This window comes from Alosa alosa, chromosome 10, assembly GCF_017589495.1.
Source record: "Alosa alosa isolate M-15738 ecotype Scorff River chromosome 10, AALO_Geno_1.1, whole genome shotgun sequence".
Lineage (NCBI taxonomy): Eukaryota > Metazoa > Chordata > Actinopteri > Clupeiformes > Clupeidae > Alosa > Alosa alosa.
Window position 1 is genome coordinate 29,138,278 of NC_063198.1, and position 21,565 is coordinate 29,159,842.

The window sequence follows — 21,565 nt, forward strand, 5'->3', positions numbered from 1 at the left end:
CATAAGCACAGTCTTGGGTGACGTTAAAAAAAAGTTGTTAGCCTATCAGGAAATTTTAAGATTAAAATTGCATAGACAGTTGCATACTGTGGTAAAGACGGCTACCGGTAGGCTATAAGGTCGTCTCGTTCAACTGGATGAGGATTTCCTGGAGTTGCCCCAATTAACGTCGATGCGGCATATGGATCAGTGACAGAGGCACTGTAGTTTCAACAACTGTTGCAGTTCATTTTTAAGACTTTTCGTCAATGGTAAGACAAGAATTCTATTTAGGCTATGCTTGCTTGGGCCTCTTGTGTTAATGTGCGCTGTGTGTGACCTGCGTGCGTGCACGCTCATCTGATTCTGTAGACAATTTGTTGTGTGTTCCGTTTAATGGGCTAAAAAGACACGCTATCCACAAACGTGAACGTTTCACTAGCATGGGAGGCATCATCTGCGTCGGGCTCGGGTCGGGTTCGGACATAAAAATGAAAATGCCTGTCGGGTTCGTGTCGGGTTCGAACGCAACTCTGTCGGACGCGGGCCGGGTTCGAACAGAAATTTGCGGCTAATTCACTGGTAGCTTGTGTCTGTGCCTGTGTGGTGTTATTTGCCTCAAAGCACCTGAGTAGTACAGTAGCCTACTATGTTTAAATTCACAGTTCTGTTGTTGTAATTGATCATTCCCTGCAAGTGTTAAACTGATGCTGCCAAGTGCCTGAATCCAAAATATCTTCAGTCAATGTTTATTTGCATAAAACCTTCCGTTTGGTAACTTCCTGGTTCTTTATAAATGTTTAACATGTCCAGTTGTGCCTTTCCAATCTAATAGCTCTCAAAATTGCATATGCTGCTGTGGTATCCAAACTACCATTTCCTCTTTTCAGAGGAGAGTTTGCAAGCATGCATTGTCAAGCCAAATCTGGCCAGGTCTTAATTTGAGTGCACCTTTTGATCAGTGAGGATTGGTCTTTCACCTTCAGACCTCCCTGGCCAAAGGGAAAATATATAAAGGACAGTCGTGCTTGCAGGCTATTCTTTTTGGATTTAAGACAGACGTTAAACTGACAGGTAAGTTGAACATTTAACCCTGGATAAACCTCTCTGATGAGTTAATAATGCACTGCCTCTGGTAACTGTTATGATGAGACTTGCCGTTAACTTTTCCGTCAGGTTAAGTTTCAAGCTCTCCTGAAATATGTAAATATGAAAGACTGTTATCGATGTGCAAACCATATATATGTGCAAACTATATACCAAAAATGTATTTTTCAATGCTTATTGCATAGGCTACACATTTATATTATCCTAGATTTATGTATTTTGTTTGTGTGCATGTGTGTGTGTGTTTGACTGCTGGATAAAATTATGTTTAGATGCTTCAATAGCCGAAGATGTGTGTGTGTTTGTGTATGATGGTGTGTGCTTGCTTCAGTGTAAAAGTTAAGAGCTGCTTTGTCAGTTGTGTTTGCGTGCGTCTACTGAGGACAGAGCTCTGGTGGTTTCCTCCTGTCTGTACGAGCTTAGCACAGCGGTCTGTGGTTGTTCTCTCGACACTGTTTCAGTCTTGTCAGCTTCTAGTTTCTTCACAAGTTGCAAAAGCATTTGACAAAGCAGAGGTAATGACATGTTCACATGAGATCAGGCAGTCATAATTCATTGGAGGACTTTAATTGCAGGTTATAGTATATTTATTTTATCAGCATTTTAGCAATTGTGTGAGTACAATGTCAGTCTTGAATTATTAATTGTGTCTGCTCTTGTATCCTCTTTCTAAAGTCTGATCTCATGATAAGCACAGTTTTGTTAACAAAAGGTGTCCCTGTGTTCATTCAAACAGTCACAATGAAAGTGGCATCTTTTAACGTCAGACGACTGGGTTTGACCAAAATCTCTGATGACAATGTTGTCAGATACCTGATCAAGGTCAGTCATTTCTAATATTTTCAGTGACCCATTGTGAATGAAATTTTGAATACCTTACTTTAATGTACCTCATATGTGATTGTTGGTTGTCAACCTATGCCATATATTAATAGTGTTGACATGACAATTCCTAATCCTTTCCTCATGCTTTTACAGCAGGGGGCATACTAAGTCATAGAGATAGAATGTTCCAATGAAAATATATTGTATTTCTAAAACACACAGATCACCCAAGATCTGCTGTCTTAATTGATTTGCTTTTCTTTTGTAGATTGTGTCCCGCTACAGTATAATCGTGATACTTGAGGTGGTGGACAAATCAGGCAAAGCCATGGAAAAGTTCTTGAGGGAGCTGAACGGTACAAGGTCAGTCACCTATCCCCTGTTGTCTATCCCACAGTCAGCCTGTCCATGAGTGTATCAGAGACAGTTGAGAAATGTTCTAAATGATCTTTGAGTGTGTGATGAATGTGGATGTGAAAAACATGACATTAAGTCTAGAAAATAAATGGAATAATTGTTAAGATGGTCTTTTTTCATTGCTATTGATCATGCATAACTTCTCTTGATTAGAGGTAGCTGTTCTATCATTTTAAAAAAGTTGAACAATTAAATTTGTCGTCTGAGCCAACAAGATACAGGGACACTGGTCATAGTCCGTGATAAGTGTCCTCTAGTGATGCCTGGATGAGTGCCGAACATAACGCATCACAGTTCAAAATTCAAATAGCTTGACTTCCTCTAACCCAACTATTTCAACAATCCCAAAACATACTTAGCTATTATCATGTTAAGATGTACCCAGGACTTGTGTGTAGTGTTGTCCTCATATATGTCATGGGATTAGTAACATTCCACAACCTACAACGCACAAGACCTGCTCATCAGACTGTGGCCTACGAGGCCTAGTGTGCACCCACTGGTTAATAACAGTGTCGGAATTGAATGATGCAGTGCTTCTCACCACTTCACAGCCTCTTATCGAAGGGTATAGCAAACAAACAGACATCTTTACTGATTAATCTGGAGCACACATTCCTAATCACATGCTTTTCTTTCTATTCAGTAGTAGTATAGTATAGTGTAGTGTATATACTCTTTTGATCCCGTGAGGGAAATTTGGTCTCTGCATTTATCCCAATCCGTGAATTAGTGAAACACACTCAGCACACAGTGAGGTGAAGCACACACTAATCCCGACGCAGTGAGCTGCCTGCAATAACAGTAGCGCTCGGGGAGCAGTGAGGGGTTAGGTGCCTTGCTCAAGGGCACTTCAGCTGTGCCTACTGGTCGGGGTTCGAACCGGCAACCCCATCCTGTTACAAGTCCGAAGTGCTAACCAATAGGCCACGGCTGCCCAAAGGCCACAGTCGCCCTTCATGGGGTATTCATGGGTTTCATCAGGTCCCTTTCCACAGGTGTATAAAATCAAGCACCTTGATTATGAACCTGGATTTTTACTACTCTTATAATGTTACTGCTATTACACTGCACATATCTACATGTTGTTCATACTACAAATCTAATCTAATCTAATCTAATCTAAGGAAAGGGACCTGATGAAACCCAGAAATATGCTGTAATAACTGTGACAATGTGTCTGTGTCTGTGTTGTGACAGTGCAAACAAGAAGCACCCTTACACCATGGTGGTGAGCGCCTCCTTGGGCCGCTCGCACTACAAGGAGCAGGTTGTCTGTCTCTACAGGTGGGTCTCTCTCAGATTCAGGTTTGCCGCATACATCTGTGGAGATATGAGAAGTACTGTGTGTGCTTAAGCTGTAATCATGACCACCCAGGTGTCCTATTAAAAACCCCTTAAACCTTCCCCAGTCACAGAAAAGAGAAGTTAGAGTATCAATTTCAGAGCAGCTGTAGATGAGAGGCAGCAACAGCGGCTTTATGCAAAGACCTTAGGTTCAAAAAAAAAAAAAAAACACTTTTTAATAGCCTATATTTTTTGTGTCTAACCATAGACAGGGAAAACTGTTCTCAATACTGACCTGTAATATTCAAATAAATTAGTATAGAGCATTCAGAGTCATACACCTTAGATGCTGGGTGTGATGCAAAATGATGTTAGTGCAGCTCTGGCCCACGGAATAATACATTTAAAAAGCAGCCAGAATCATAATGCCAGAGGCTCTTGTGGCTTAGACAAAACCAGGTTTTTATATTGATGAAATAACTATTTGCATACAGCGATACAGCACTGAACCAGCTAATAATTTGAATAGTTTGCCTAGTCGAGAACTGCCAAATAGCCATGTAAGAACAGGTCTTTTATAGTTGTTCACTTGTCTTGCATATCAGACAGTGTAATAATCTCCCTTTTAACAACATCATGTTTGAATTACTTTGCCTTATGGCCAGTCTTCCAGTATAGGCTGCTTTTGTGTGAGCTGGCATCCTTGTGCCTGCCTGGACTTGCCTGACTTGCCTGCTTCTGGGAGGCCTGTCTATCTGACAGTCAGCTATGATTAAGTATCTGTGTGGAATTTCTCTTGGGCAACCTTATAAGATACAAGTTTCAGAGAAAATGATTAATATTTCTGAACAATAGCTTAAAGGGGAACTTGGCAACTATTTAAACGTAATAAACCCGTTTAGAAATCATTTGGATGGTTAAATGACCTGTTCCGGTGAAAATGGTGATTTCCCCGCTGTGCCTAGCGTCCCCAGGCGGAAAACCAACCTTGCAACATTGAGACTACCGTCCCGGAAAGAGAAGTGAGAAACAAGAAACTCGTTTTAAATCGTGTTTCTTACCTTGTAACATCCACATAGTTCTGCCAAACTTATGCTAACCGTTCGCTAGCTTGTAAACAAATCCATGTGCTTTATCGTTACCTTTTCCCACAGTTTGAAATAGCATAATGCACAATTTCTCCAGCAGAGGGGGAAATCCTGCCAAGTTTCCCTAATGTGAAATTATTCTTGGGGATACTTTAATATGACACTTATGTTATGTTATGAATTATGTTATGTTATGTTGTGTAATTTCCTGAGAAGGAAATTGGACCACAGCAGCCATTTTGACATGAAATATATGACAGGCCCAGGTGTTAACTATGACATTAATTCTGATTCTGCTACACTTAAACTGAACAGAGACTTAAAGGGGTGGTTCAGGATTTTGGACATAGGACCTCATTTCCAAGTAAGCAAGTGTGATATTTATCAGTGGAGACCGTTTTCAACACGTTTCATCCAGTCCTAATTGCAGAGTTTGCAGGTGCTAGGCTAGCGCAAGTCAACGGTATGTGCTAGCCTGCCACTAAAAACAGTCTTACCCACTCCAAAGTACACCCAAGGCAAATACATTATAACGCCAGACTATCGATGTAAATGTCTCTATTGATAGTTTTATTTCTAACATTATCCTATCCTTGCATTTCAACAATCGCATTACATTTTGAGGGACTAGTGTCTTAGCAGCGGCGGAATTATACTTGCTCCAGTTAGTAGTACTGCGCCAAAAAGTAAACAGTAAAGCGCACTCCAATGGGGATACCTAGTAGTAGCCTTGGTAATATCAGTCCGCCGCTGAGATGCAAAATGACTACTACCAACTTCAGGGAACAAAGTATAACTATTGCAACGCGATGCGAGGGTAGTTGTATTTCTTACACTGTTCTATCAACACAGACATTTACATCGATTGTCTGGAATTTGCCTCGAGTGTCCTTTGGAGTAGGTAAGACTGTTTTTAGTGGCAGGCTAGCACATACCGTTGACTTGCGCTAGCCTAGCACCTGCGAACTCTGCAATGAGAACGACTGGATGAAACGTGTTGAAAACGGTCTCCACTGATAAATCTCACACTTGCTTACTTGGAAATGAGGTCCTATGTCCAAAATCCTGAACCACCCCTTTAATCTATTTCGTATGTGCTTGTCCTACTATTAATGTCAAAATGGCTGCTGTGAAAAAGTAGCCTAGAAATCTAGACACGCTGCCAGGGTTAGTCTAGCAACTCTCCGTTGGCTTGTGAGCTCCAGAAATCGAAACTTAATCAGGCCTTTGAAATCGTGTAGAGTCGTTTGGTGGGCTTAACATAATGATTGATGGCAGAGTTGCAACGGTTTGGCTTGAATTCCCTGCTACTTGAAAACAAATATCCTATTGCTTCCTATTACGTGCAGAGGGAATTTGAAAGACAACTGATTATCCCGCCCCTCGGACTGAGCACTGCGAACGGTGAGTGCCCAGACCCTACATTTTAATTTGGGTCTGGCTCGCCAGGCTAGTGAAAAAGGTCTATGGGTCTCCATTACTACGTTAGATCCCTGGCTCAGGGGGAAACAACACGACTACACATCAAGCAAAACTTCAGAGAGGGGGTGACAGAGGGTTGTGGCTGGTTGAGTGGTAGGCATAAACACAGAATGCCCCCAGGTGAGACTTAAGATGATCTGATAATCAGACATGGTTGTGGCTTAAGGTTTACCTTCGCCGCCGGCATAATGCAGGCACCAAGAGACGCGTCGAGATGAGGGGTAAAATATTCTGCCATGAAAACTGTGTGTGTAAAGGCACCTGAGACAGAGGCAAGCAGCAACACCAGGCCACAAATGCCTGTCCCGTTACACACACACTATTAGAAATGACCCCCTGTGTGTGTGTGTGGTAAAGGGACAGATAAACTAGATAAACTATTCAAATTATTAGCTGCTTCAGTGCTGTATCGCTGTATGCAAATAGTTATTTTAGTGTGTGTGTGTGTGTGTGCTGAAGAGAGGATCAAGTGCAGTTGAGGGACACCTACCAGTATGAGGACAACCAGGTGGGCGATGAGGATGCCTTTTCCCGAGAGCCTTTCATTCTGCGCTTCTCATCTCCTCACACAGGTACAATCACAGGTTCTACCGCATCTCTATGGGGCGATCACTCCCTTCTTCCTCAGAAAAGTTGATAAGTGTTTCTAGCTCATTCTGATCAGCAGTTGTTTTTTTTGGGACATTTAATGTCCCAAACCAACACCATACCAATACTAATACTTATACAGTCTATGCAAACTAAATGTACAAACTGATTATATTCCATAGTCAGTTCATCTCTTATTTCATAATCAAATTATAACATCAAAGACGTAATATAAAACATATTGTGAGCATGTTCTGTCCAAGAACTGTGGCTTTAACGGGATGACATTGGTTCTCTCAAAACACACTCACACACACACACTCTGGATAACTTACGGCAATGTCCTGGTCCCATGTCAGTAAATGTTTTCATGCTGGCAGGGTGTAGTGTATGGATGGGGTAATGGCCTGCATGTCTGTCTTTAAGGCTAACAATAACAAGTACAGGGTCTACAAAAGGTCAATAAAAGTTGATTTGCCATTCAGAAATGACTAATTGTCCATTCCTGAACATCATGCAAGAAACTTTTTTTATAGATAATATTTCTAATGTTTTCTGACTTTTATATAGTCAGTCCCGCTAATCTGTGTGGACTAAATGAAAGCCTTGTTTTGCTCGTTATCCCCAGTGCTGCAGGACTTTGTGCTGATCCCCGTTCACACCAAGCCTGATGACTCAGAGAAGGAGCTGGATGAGCTCTATGACGTCTTCCTGCACATGAAGAAGAAGTGGGAGACAGACGTGAGTGAAGAATGAGCTGGATTTGACAAAGTACATCGAATTAGAATTGTTGAAGTAGAACAGTAGAAATCTGTGTGTGTGTGTGTGTGTGTCTCTCACTCTCTCTCTTTTTCAGAATGTCATGATTCTTGGGGACTTCAATGCAGATGGTGCCTATGTGTCCAAGAGGAAAATGAAACGGATCAGAATCCGTAGCGACCCAGATTTCCACTGGCTTATTGGGGATGACGTGGACACAACTGCAAGCACATCAAATGACAACACCTATGACAGGTGTGGTTTAGTAACACAGCCATTACACAAGTAAGGGATAATGTATTGTCTGCCGGTAATTATCAGAAAATAAGTCCCGACAGGGAGAACAGAACCCCGACGCCAAGCAGCGAGGGTTTTGCTTTCACCTGAAGGGACTTATTTTCTGATAATTACCGGGCGGACAATACATTATCCCGCTTTTATTACACGGCTACTTGCCAAAACGAGAAAAGAAACCTAACACAATGAATCTTTAAAAATGATTTTGCTACCGTTTCTTGTCTTCCGCTGACAAAACAAATAGTTCGCCACACAGATAGAACTTGACAGTTTCAGGTGTTGCGAGGCAACGTCTTACTAGCTTACTTTCCCTTTCAATGAAATTCCATTGCAATAAGCGAACGGACGTCTTGCGGAGGGATATGAAAGACGTTAATCAACCCGTTGCCATTGACAGCGGTGATTATATACAGGAGCAGAACGTTGTAACAGCAGACATGGGGGAACAAATACATGTCTCATGACTCGTGTTTACACTCTCATAATGTTTTCATTAGTCTCCAAATATACCACTGAGTCAGGCTTTGCTCAAGTGTACCTGACAAAGAACATACACCAAAGTATTGCTTCTTTTCCTTTTTAATTCTGCAAGCTAAAAGACTACATGTGTAGGACCAACCCTTGCCTCATGTTAGACATATCTTGAAAAAGTATCTTACGGTGCAGATGACAGCCCTGTTTGCTTTGTGTCCCCATATAGGATTGTGGTTTACCAGAAGGACATGCTAGCTGCTGTAGTTCCAGGCTCAGCCAAAGCTTTTAACTTCCACCAGGCCTACAGCCTCTCCGAGGAGATGGTAGCTGCCTGCCCCCACCCCACCCACCCACCCATTATTAAATCAGTTTTTAATAATAATTGACTTGGCTAGTATGAAAAGTTTGTGATGTGTTGCAAGACAATGTATTGCCATTTATTACATCTATCCCAGAAATTAGTCCTCTTACTGATCAAGGTCTAAAAATGCTTGCAATTGGTGAGCTGTGACCTGGTATATATAGCCTAGTTTTTACCTCACTTGAATCAAGTGACATTTTGACATTAAATCAGTTGAGATGATTTGGGAGAATATTTATTTACATAATAGAGACTTGGTCTTTTCTAAAATGGCACTTGAAAGTGTGTTTGTCTGTGTGTCTGCACATGTGTGTGTGTGTGTGTGTGTGTGTGTGCACACGCAGCCAGTCTCACATTGCATTTCTCTCTCTATATGTTGTCAGGCTCTGTCCATCAGTGATCACTATCCAGTGGAGGTGACTCTACGTCCTGCTGCCTCCAAAACCAGGGCCCGCAAGAGGAGAAGGACATAATTACACACACAATATGAGTCAGAAGCACTGCATTTAATCTAAGCCAGTGTTTACTTGACCACTTAACTAATAAAAAAAAATCATTCATCATCATCATCAAAACAGTAGACCTACTTCAACAGTATATTACACAATAGGCCCACTCACTGAACCACCTTACTTGTTGTCTTTGCACCTTGCTTATTATGTCAGAGGATTCATATGATTTAAAGTGGCATAGCTTACATAGGCAGTGTTGCAGAAGAACTGTTTGAATTTACAAACAAGTTGGTTCAATATTGCAAACAATTCATCTATATTATATTTTACCACGTCTGCTCGCGGACCACACTTTGAGAGGCACTGATCTAAGCCAATTCATTGTTTTAAAATGTATGTTTTTTCTGTTATGTCAACTCAGGAATACTGCCATTACAGGGTTCATCTTTAACTTTTTCACAAAGCCTGTAAGTTGTTTTAAGAATGTCAAATGGAACATATGGGATATGTGTGAATTTAAATGCAAAACAAATACATTCTAACCTCCCTGTATTGTTATTCTTATTTGGCTTTCAATGACTAAGTTCAGTTTAAAAGCAGTTTAGCATAACTTTATTCTGGATCTTCGAGTCCCCGTAGGCATGTCTTACAATCCCTGCTTTACCCAGCAGGGGACAGTCTTCCCCTTACTGAAAACTTTTGAAGAAAAACTTGTTTGTAGGACACTGAGATATAGAAATCAAACCTAATTGAGCTGATTTGTCCTAAACATGGGCGGTCAAACAATAATAATAAAAAAAAAAAAAACAATTATAGTTTTGCTTTTGTAGTTATGTGATTAATTGTGATGATTCATTTCTTTCTAATAGTGAAGCATTTAATTATTTAGATTTTGAAAGCACTAATACCATATGGAGAAAATGGTTGAACAGTTTTTAGATCAAAACTGAAATTGACTGTTATGGACTGGTCCTAAACAGTCATGAGCCACATGCATTACAGGTCAGGGTTGTGGTCATTCTATGGTCTGTGGGTAGTTTTATAGTTTCCCATTCTAGCTGAATGCATAGGCTAGTTAGAATTCCAACGCACACCACTCCATCTTAGGCAGTCAACTACTGGTCAAGACAGTTGACGCAAGACCATCTAACCCATGCACTGGAGACCAGGTATATGTACCCAGCTCTCTCACAGAAAATTACTAACTTTTTCTTCAAAATAAGACACACTTACTTAAAGGAGCAGTTAGTGATCGTACTAGATTTCAAACCCATAACATTTTTTGTCACATTCAGCAATCATTTCCTCACAATACGCTAGCTGCCCATACTGTAAAAAATCTGGTCTCTGTAGGCAGCCCAGGCTCCAAAAACTGGAAACAACCAAAGTGGGGGCAGCCTATCCCCCAAACAAAAACTAAACACGGTGTGGAGTTTCTCTAGGAATATTGACGGGAGGGGCGAGCTACCTCTTTAGTGTATTTCATTTGGTCCTTGTTTAAAATGTAATGTACATTGTTCTGGATAAAAGTGTCTGCTAATAAATTTAAATATAGCCTAAGCATAAACATAAACAAACACAACTTCCTGTGCAATTGCTGACTGCACCTTTAAGCAAACATTCATAATGTAAAATTCACAATGTATAGCTGATTTCCATTGAACCTGAGGTAAACAGGTACAGTCATCATCTTCATGGAAACTCTTACACTACTTTAACAATATCACTGTGGAACTGGCAGTGTCATCAATCATCGAAGTAGAATTACTTGCCCAATAAGTCTCTTGTAATTGCTAGATGTCACACACTGAATTAGCCCCTGCTCACTCTTCAAAGACAGTTACCACGTCACTACCAATGGAAACATAGCAGACATTTTTTACATGTTCTTGTTGTGCATTGCATGGCAATTCTATTTTGTTGGACCTTGTATAGCTACATATTATCTGAGAGCATACTATGCTCTTGCATAATAGCGTGTTTAATCAGCATTGTCATGTCTAGTATCCCAAATAAAGTGAGGTGGAAACAGAGAGGTTGGAGGCAGACAGGAACAGAAGAAGGAAGTGCCACATGCATTGGATACCTTTGCAAAACCTGTTCTCAGCTGGTGGCATGCCAGGGAGAATATTATATATTTTATAAGTTTAAAAAGGAGGGGGGCCCTATGCCAGTCTGGTTATTCCTTGGGCCGCGGCACTTGAGCAAGGCACCTAACCCCTCACTGCTGCCCGAGCGCCGCCGTTGTAGCAGGCAGCTCACTGCGCCGGTATTAGTGTGTGCTTCACCTCACTGTGTGTTCACTGTGTGCTGTTTGTGTTAGGTTAAATGCAGAGACCAAATTTCCTTCACGGGATCAAAAAAGTATATACTTATACTTATGAGCATTAAAATCTCCACACCATATTTCTTTATGGCCTCTCTTATTAATACTTCTAATAAAATCATGTGTTATTGCGTTACATATAATAATTAATGACAGTACATTTTTCTTTGTCTCCATTAAAGATTTCAGTAACTACATTTTCATGTTCAGTTACTGTGTTAAAGAAGCCCTATGCAAGTCTGGTTATTCCTTCGCTGTTTCTGGGTTTTCGCCTGATTTGGGCTTGCATTTTTCACGACATAGCTCCCCCTGCAGCTTCGGTAGCAAGTGACTGCTACGCTAAACCCCCACTAGCTAGCGAGCTAGCCATCATGAAACCAAGCTAAACACATACAGGGCTCACAATAAAACGGTCGAGCAAACACATTGTTCAAGAGGCTATCAAACCTCATTACAAAAACGAAGTTCACCCAAGGGTAGGCTGCTTACAATTTCAACAGCAACAAAGCCAAGTCGAGTCCATTTTGCAGTCTTCTTAGAAACGGTTTTATATATATTTTACAATCTGACTACATTTTCAGTGGCCTTGACACAGAAGAGTTGCGGTTTCAACATGGTTTATTTGTTCATGTTCATGTTTTTATGATTTCACAACGTAAGCAGTTGAGCCGTATGTTTCCTTCAGAGAGGACAGAGTAGGAAACCACTAAAAGTGTTGTAATTAGAACCATCATCAATGAGCCTGCGGCCTACAGGGAGTCGCAGGTTAACTACATCTCCCATATTCAGCTGCAGGGTTACGCCACTGGAGAGATAGTGGTATTGTGCATCTGTATCATACCTTCCCAAATACATGATCCGCTCTCCATTCCTAAACATTTTGATTTGCATGAGGTGTGATTGTAGGATATCTGTGGCAGTGAATCTAAAGTAGTAGACTCCCCTGGCTGGAGTTGTGAAGAAGCCTGTTGTGCTGCTGTAGGCCTGTCCAACATTGGTGAAGATTCTAGTATAGACCAAGTTCAACTCTGCATTTCCAGCTGCTATGTTTCCACCTAGAGCTGCTGAGAATGCTACTTTGGGTTGCTCTGAAATCTTGTTCTCCAGATTCACTACATCAGTCTCAGTGGCTGCCAGTCTGCTCTTCATTGCTATCAGCTCTGTCTCTTGTGCTGCATTCACCTTTTCTAGAGCCTCCCCTTTAGTCTCACTGGCCACCAGTCTTTCTTTCATCCCTGCATTCTCCATCTTCAAAGTCTCTACCTCAAACTCCATTTCAGCGGTGGTGTTCTGTAACTCATTCTGCAGAGCTGCCAACTCTCACACATTGAGAGTGAGATTCATTCATTTGATTGGCTTAACACGCTTTTACACCAATCAAATGTGTGAGGGTTGGCAGCTCTGCATTCTGGGTCACTCTCAGCTCCACCACCATGCCTCTGAGTTCCCGGAGCTCTACATAGATGTCCAGCTGGGTAGTGTCTACATCAGCAGCCCTAGTGCTCTGGCTCTCTGTCTGAACTTCAGTCTGGGTGCTCTGAGTCTGAGCTCCACACATGGAGAACAGCAGCACCAGCAGTGAGAAGACAGCCCTCATCTTTAACAATACTCTTACTCTTATATGTTAGTAGTAATGGTAGTTGTTGTAAGAGTTGTGTCTGTGAGTCTGTGAACACTTTTTTTTATACCTTGACATAAACTGAAGTCCAAGGGCACTAATAAAATGTAGACGATTGGGTGTTCTATTTTCCAGGACATATCTGTTTATTCAGTTATCAGTGTTGTGGGAAAGTACAAACCTGTTCCTCATCATGTGGGACAGGGGAACCTTCATGTCTTTAGGTCTCCCCTTCATATTCATCTAGTTTTAGCTGCTGCTTTAAGAACCATTGTTCCCTTTCTTGTTTCAATAGGGGGTGAATATGCACTGTATATTAATGATGAGAATTCCAGATAAACTGATTATTTGATTTGACCAAATATGTTTTTATAATATCGATACTGATTTTTTCCCTTTGCTGTTTCTACTGTTGATAGCCTGTGTACTAATATCACATCCAAATAAGTTGTATCTGTAATTGTGTGAACAAATAATTATTCAGTGTCTGCAATATGTGTGAGACTGTTATCAGACAAAAACACTTGGTCACTTTCTGCAACAGATTCTGTTTTTTCATGTATTTCATTTAATTCATCTATACAATATTCATTACATTTATCCCAGTTTGCTTTCTTAAAACATCATCTATGCTGAGCATACATTTCATCAATCTTAAAATCAATATCTATTTTACATAGTATTGGAAAATGATCACTTCCAATACTGGTGCTATGAGCAACTTCCCATTCGCACCTGCTGGCTATTTTCCTATCAATTAAAGTGAGGTCAATGTATCATTCTTGTAAATATTTATTCTTGTCATTAGCCTACCATTATTCAAGCATACTAGCATCCTGTCATTTATCATTTCTTCTAATTCTTCCCCATTTAAATCTGTATATTTAATTCCCCATAAACATATTGGGCAGCCGCGGCCCACTGGTTAGCACTCTGGACTTGTAACCGGAGGGTTGCCGGTTGCCCCGACCAGTGGGCCGCGGCACTTGAGCAAGGCACCTAACCCCTCACTGCTGCCCGACCGCTGCCGTTGTAGCAGGCAGCTCACTGCGCCGGTATTAGTGTGTGCTTCACCTCACTGTGTGTTCACTGTGTGCTGTTTGTGTTAGGTTAAATGCAGAGACCAAATTTCCTTCACGGGATCAAAAAAAGTATATACTTATACTTATGAGCATTAAAATCTCCACACCATATCCACACCATATTTCTTCTCTTATTAATACTTCTAATAAAATCATGTGTTATTGCGTTACATATAATAATTAAAGGAACCATATTTAAGATTGTGGCCAAAACTGGTACTGCAATCACTTCCAAAATACTGAAGAGCGGTGTATCCCCTCCCCCCTGACTCGAGGTTGCCAACCCTGATGGCGAAACACTACTGACTTCGTGATTAGTATATAGGTGGAGGGTGGCGCATCAGGCCAAAACACAACATGACATGACAAAACACAACATCAACATCAGTTGAGGGATGCAACTTCACTTTTTAAATGACAATATCCTGGCCCGGACTACTGTTGTCAGTGATATAAGTATTTGAAATGAACATGATTTCTTAATGTCTAGTGACATATCAGGGCCATTTTATGATTAATTGAAATATTTTTCTTAAATACGGTTCCTTTAATGACAGTACATTTTTCTTTGTCTCCATTAAAGATTTCAGTAACTACATTTTCATGTTCAGTTACTGTGTTAAAGAAGCCCTATGCAAGTCTGGTTATTCCTTCGCTGTTTCTGGGTTTTCTGATTTGGGCTCGCGATTTTTCACGACATATCTCCCCTGCAGCTTCGTAGCAAGTGACTGCTACGCTAAACCCCCACTAGCTAGCGAAGAAGCCATCGACAAACCAAGCTAAACACATAGGCTACAGGGCTCACAATAAAACAAAACACATTGTTCAAGAGAACAAACCACATTACAAAAATAGGTTCACCCAAGGGTAGGCTACTTACAATTTCAAAAACAAAGCCAAGTCGGAGTCCGCTTTTGCAGTCTTCTTAGAAACACATTGTTCAAGTCACATCTGGATTTCTTCGGTCCAGGACCAGAAAGTTCCGACCCGCTGAAGCACTAGGGGTGTTGAAGAACCAAATCAGAACCATCAGAACGACTCTCAACCTGCATAATTATGACCGCTAGTGAAGCGGTCATATAGGGATTGTCAAAGTTTTTTTTTTCGCCATCTACTTCCTGAATTTTTGGTCAACGATACCGGGACACCTAACCACCGGGCACATGAAATTTGGTGGGTATGTAGCCCCACCAGACTTTTATGGAAAAAATTTTGTTTCGGCCCCCAGGGCCACCCCTGCTGGGGCTCCCTCAACCGCAAAAAGCAGTTTTTCCTAAATAATTACCTGAACCGCGGGTAACTGAGGATGAAGAATCTTTTATGGTATGTTGGTCTCAAGGGCCCACATCAATCTGGCCCATAATCACTCATTTGTGATTTGCACCCTCGAAAAAATGAAAATGCAATATTATTCTGCTTTAATCGCCTCTATCTTCAGTTAAGATGTTCAGAACTGCACCAAATTTTATGTGTATGATTCACCTGGCATTCTCTTGGGGTATGCCAAGTTTCGTAGAATTTTATCCATGGGGGGGTCTAAAAAAAATTAGGTTATGTGTACATTTAGTGACTGTACACTCATTGGCCTGTAGATGGCGGTGCACACATATACACATGCACACACACACACAGGCACCCACACCACAGGCATACATACTATCGGTATTAGAACGGCTGATACATAATTACAAATTCAGTAGGATTAAAATAAAGCCTAAATAAATATTCATCATCATCATCATGGCTGCATTTCCAGTATTGGCGATAAGTAGTCGTTTGTCCACTAGATGGCGATCGCTGCAGTGAGACGTAATTTTGTTGGAAGTTAAAAGTGGGTTGAAAACAATGGACGCTTCCTACAAGGACTGTAGTTTACCGCAGAGAACGTCTAATAAGGATAGGATGATGTTCATATGAAATGTAATTCCCATTTCTTCTTGAAGCCGAAATAAATCTGAGGATGTTTATCGGACATGCTTGGTTTTTATTGCAGGTAACGTTAATGTTATAAAATCAATAAGGACCTTACCATTAGCGTTGGTTGAGTGATGGAGGCCAATTTGATGGATTGCATTTGTAAAAAACTATAAATGCGGTTATACCAAGCAAATTGATAGCAACACTGTAATTGTATCTTTCGACTGTCATTTGTTGCACGTGCTACAAAAATCATTCTGTGCAATGGAAGATTTACCAACTTTACACCGGTCTGATACAGTTTTGCCTATACATCGTTGAGACTGAGACGCCTGTTTATTTTGTTTTAAGTGCGTGCAGGGTGTGAGAGGGGAATCGATGTGCTTTGATTCCAGCTTGGTAGTTGTAGTCTGTGAAATTAAAAAGCACGTGTGTGTGAAGTATCCAAACAATGACACCTTCATTTCATTATGGCTGCTTTAGCAGCACACCTTAAGCTTCTGTGTAGTGGGTCCCATTTAGAAGTGGCTACTTCATTCGCGCTTTCCTTGACTCATGGAGCTGCGTGAATTTTATTACAACTTTTCGCGATATGGCAGTTTAAGTCCGCTTTTGATACTGTAAGGCGAAGCCATTGGTTTCCAAAGGAGATTTTATTTGTGTCGCCAGCATTGCCTATATTTATGTTGTAAATAGGCCTACCTTATAAGCCTACCTGTAGCTTAGGGAAGCTAACAGCTTTCTATTAGGATCTAGTTTGTTAGTTACAGTTTTGTCATAACTCCCTGATGCATTTTTGCATTTAGAATAGCCAGAGCTTGGATATCTCAATCGGAAAATTAAACATTATCGGGTGCCTATGGACTAGGCTGGGTGAACCCAGCCTGATCTGACCGCTATTTATTTTTTGATTTCTTAAAAGATTGAGCTTGGTCTGGTGAAAGCCAGACTAGCCATGGACCTCAGTTACACAATGCAAGGGAACATGAATCAGCCTATATTTGCAAGAACAATAACGGACAACAGCTCTTCAACTTTGGCCCGTTAAAATGTGTACACTCTAAAAAATGTTGGGTTAAAAATAACCCAAATATAACCCAGCCGCTGGTTAACTATTGGACCAACACCACATTGAGTTATCCTAACCCAATGGTCTGGGTACATTATTAAACCCAGCAGATTGGGTATGATTCTAACCCAAAACACTGGGTTATATCAACACAACGTTAGTTAAATTGGCACAATAGACTGGGTAAAGGTAACCAATGTGCTGGGTTATAACTATATAAATGTTGAGTAAAATTCACACAGTATATTGGGTATAGATTCAACCCAAACCACTGGGTTATATCAACAGAACTGCTAGTTAAAATAACCAGTTGTCGGGTTTTCTAAACCCAGTATTTGGGTTGCATTGAGAGAAAATGGGCAACATATAGCCATGCAATGAAATAAAACAGTTCGACATAATTATTTATTTGACAGTTTACTTTATTTTTGAATGGATAGCCTACTCTAAAAGCAGCATCAGCATGTGATAAGTTACTTCCATGAAGACAGCTAGATTCCACGGTCCATTTGGGGTCAGCCCTGTCAATCAAAGAAAGAAAAAAGAGTAAATGAATCACTGCTATTGACAGAACTTTTTAGATCAAGACTTTCACGAACCATGATCAGTGAATGATGTTGACAAACATTAAAAATTCGGAGACAAAAATATTAGCTAACACACTCGGAAACCATGACCACCTCATGGAGTTGTTTAACAGCAGACTGACAAACATACGCTCAGCATTATTAACGCTAGTGGCAGTGATAGTTCTACCGTTAGCTAGCTCATGTTAACACATTCAGTTAGTTAAATTCAAGTTGTCTGTAACGTTAATGTTACCACCAAAACCACCCAGTAAGTTACATGGCTATAATATGAAGCTACCCTGAATGAATTAATATGTTGTTTGGCATGATGATTACCGTGACGTAAAGAGACTACTTCGACTGTATACATTAGCTGACACACATGCTGCACTAACACGAAGCATTTGTTAGAGTTAGAGCTAGCATACCAACCGCCTGCTAACGCTAACCTAGCCAGCTGTTGGTATGCTAATTTTAGTTCTTTGTAAAAGATTGTTGTGTTTCTGTTCAGCAGTTCATACCCAGTCAACACAGAACTATGTTTTTAAGAGTCTGTCTTTGTGTAGATTTAACATTAACATGAGCAGTAATTGTAAGACTGTAAATTAATGTTAGCTAACTTTAGCTGGCTTGAATGTCACAATTCTTAACCTGCTTAGGCTGAACGAAATTGGCAGGCAGAATATCCATTTATATCACGAAGGTATCTCTGGGTGTAGGCTACTTTTAAAATCCGTCTGAATAATAATAATAAAAAAGTTAAAGGCAGATACATACCTTCCAAAATCGCCTGATTTCCACTGCATGTTGAAAGCTGCTGGACTGCATGGACTGTTGAAAGAATAACGATTTTCCCCGAACTCTCAAATAACTATGCAGCTGTGTTAAAGTTACCCTGGTGCTGAGTAGTGTGCTCACGTCAGGTGGGGGAGAGGAGGGGCGCTGTCCTAAACTATCAACCCAACAAGCTGGGTTACAGAAAATAACCCAACATGAGTAAAATCAACCCCACACAATGACCCAACAGTTTTAACTCAGCGTTTGGGTTGAGAAAATAACCCAGCATTTTTTAGAGTGTATGAACAGTCTAGCGACGCATTTCATCAAGGCCCATTTGGACATGTCAGTTATTTGCACCACTGGTTAGATGTAAAACAGCATTTCGTTTCAGACTACTGTTACTTAATTTGTGCATTAACAATAACGTTTCGGTCTGTTACTTAATTTGTGCATTGACAATAAAGTATTACATGAACTAAAGATGACTAAAATCTTATGTAGAAGAAGAAACATTCACAAAAAATCCATCCAAAAATGACCTTTGTTTTTGATAGCTGTTTAAAACGGCATGGAACTGACAAAGATGATTTTGTTTATAAATAAATAAATAAATAAATAAATAAATATTATGCTGATACCTTTTGCTTTTCCCAAATACAATGTAGCCTACAGGTGTAAGTGACCTTTCATCAATCCAATTGCAATGGATGAACTGTGATGAACTGCCCTACTTGTGATTGTTTAGAGATTTTAAAGGTTTTATAACAATGCTACATCTTCTTTGGCTATTCTACAATCTATTCACCTTTTCAGCACCAGTAGGCTACTTTCTGTGCAGCCGCACACACACACACACTCAGGCATGACAAACAAGCATACACAAAAGTTTCAAGAGTGGGGGATGGAGTAAAATATGGAGACAAATTGAAGTGTGATTTATTTTCGCGGAACGGATGTACAGGACTGAGCGGCGGTCATATTTTGTACCGCTACGCGGTACATCTAGTTAAGGTCATTTTTGCTAAAATTGTTGCATAGGGCTTCTTTAACAGCTGTGGTTAACTTGCAGCAATGTCATATGCAAATTAGGTTTGTCACCAGAAGTTCACTGGAAGTTTGCCATTATTGTCTAGGTTTGATGGCAAATCACTGGCAAACACATTTGCCACTAGTGGCAAACTTCTCATTATTGCCTGAACTTTTCTGGAAGTTTGCATCTAGCGGCCATTGGCGAACGTCTGGCAATATTTACTAGTGAACTCATTTATTTCCCACAAATCACCCAACAATTTTGCTGCAAATCTGCTGCAAACATTTCACTTTTGTAAGGGATATGTTTTCTCTTTTAAATAGTGTCTATAGTAACATAGCCCTGTCCATTCCCTTTTCAAACTAATGACATTGAGGATGAATAAATTACAACCGTAACTATAATGATATAAACAAAAATATGTGCACCATTAGTCCAGATATTGTGGCCAAAGGTTTGCCAAAGATTATTGTATTTTTGGACATGCAATAATTGCATGTTTGCTCTGCTAGGTCTATGTGTGGGCAGATTCAATGTGATGATGTAAATAGTATTGAAACCATAACAATTGCACCCTAGACTTTTTAACTGGATATGTCCTTATCTTGTCCTTAACAATGCCATGTTCTCTCTCTCTCTCTCGGCTACTCTAAATGCACAAGAGTGAAAATATTTGAAACATTACCAGTAAAAAGGTATCTTGCAAATTCAGAAATGGACAACTAGCCATTTTTTTTTTATCTGAATCTGAAATCAAGAAAAACTGACTAATCTCTTGAAGGCCCTGTACATTGTGTTTTGCCTTGCTTTCACCAAAAATTTTTGTTTTTTCTTCATGCAATTACTGACACATTTGGCAGAATATTTTTTGTTAACCTTTAAGACAGACATGTAGGGTATTACCCCAGCCACATACCACACACTGCCTGCATGAAAACATTTACTGATGTGGGACATGTCACATGTTAGGATTCGTTAATGTAACCATCAACATAACTAACCCACACATGAACATTTACAGTTGGCCTTGTGTTATTCATTGCATGAAGACAAAACAAACAATTTTGGTGAAAGCAAGTCAATGATGAGCACATGATGAGGCCAACTGGGCAGGGATAGAAGGTGGCATGATTGAATCTTGGGTGCAATTGTTATTAGACACTCTTTTAAAAAGAAAACATAGGCTATATAAACATCCATTTGTTCATGAACTTGGGGCATTTGGTATGGCCTTGTTAACAACTGTTAAGTTTAGTTTGTGACTACATCAGCAAGTGATTGTTCCAGACAGCGGTGAGTGATTGTTATGCTACAATTGCCTATCTTAATATTGGGTGGGACATGTCCCAACGTTCTATTTGGGCCCCAATCTACTTCCTCTGCATTAAGATAACATATGGAATGTTAAAACGGAAGTCTTGTGGGGCCAACTATGATGCTGATAATGGAACTCTCTTGAAAGGGTCCATATTGTGATTATGGCTTTGACAGAGTCTCGCTGTGTGTGTTTCAGGCTTTATTGGATGGTTATTGGTTCAAAGACCCTAACAGAAATGTCAGGTTTTTGGCGAACAGTTGTGGCAAAGTGATATTTTCACATGCAAATTAGGTTTCTGGCAAACAGTTATGGTTAACTTTTGGCAATGTTGCAACAAATTTGCAGCAATGGAATATGCAAATTAGGTTTGTCACCAGAAGTGCCATTATTGGCTAAGTTTGCTGGCAAATCACTGGCGAACACATTTGCCACTAGTGGCAAACTTCTCATTATTGCCAGAACTTTGCTGGAAGTTTTCCTCTAGCGGCCAACATTGGAAAACTTCTGGCAATATTTTCTAGTGAACTCATTTGTTTCCCACAAATCACCCACAATTTTGCTGCAAATCTACCGCAAACATTTTATTTTTGTGAGGGGACTCTCACAGTTAGTCTGAAGAACGAATGTAGCCTAACCTTTACAATTTGAGATATGTGTTTGTGTGTGTGTGTGTGTGTAATTGTGATAGATGATGAGTATGTCCAACCTGTTTCCCCACCTGAGGATTCCTCCTCCCTCCT

At 40.4% G+C, this 21,565-nt stretch overlaps 1 protein-coding gene across 2 annotated transcripts; it reads left to right on the top strand.

The window, feature by feature from the left end:
• The first annotated feature begins 236 nt into the window (after positions 1 to 236).
• Positions 237 to 9,279, top strand: dnase1l4.2 (deoxyribonuclease 1 like 4, tandem duplicate 2). 2 transcript variants are annotated; one of them, XM_048255135.1, is made up of 10 exons: positions 237 to 251; positions 966 to 1,053; positions 1,823 to 1,908; positions 2,180 to 2,274; positions 3,529 to 3,615; positions 6,645 to 6,757; positions 7,402 to 7,514; positions 7,630 to 7,787; positions 8,530 to 8,626; positions 9,048 to 9,279. In XM_048255135.1, the coding sequence occupies exons 1-10, from the start codon at positions 249 to 251 to the stop codon at positions 9,135 to 9,137; spliced, it is 930 nt and encodes a 309-aa protein (XP_048111092.1). In that variant the 5' UTR covers positions 237 to 248; the 3' UTR covers positions 9,138 to 9,279. The 2 variants fall into 2 exon arrangements, with proteins under 2 accessions (XP_048111092.1, XP_048111093.1); XM_048255136.1 differs by lacking the exons at positions 237 to 251; positions 966 to 1,053 and adding an exon at positions 1,336 to 1,661.
• The last annotated feature ends 12,286 nt before the right edge of the window (positions 9,280 to 21,565 follow it).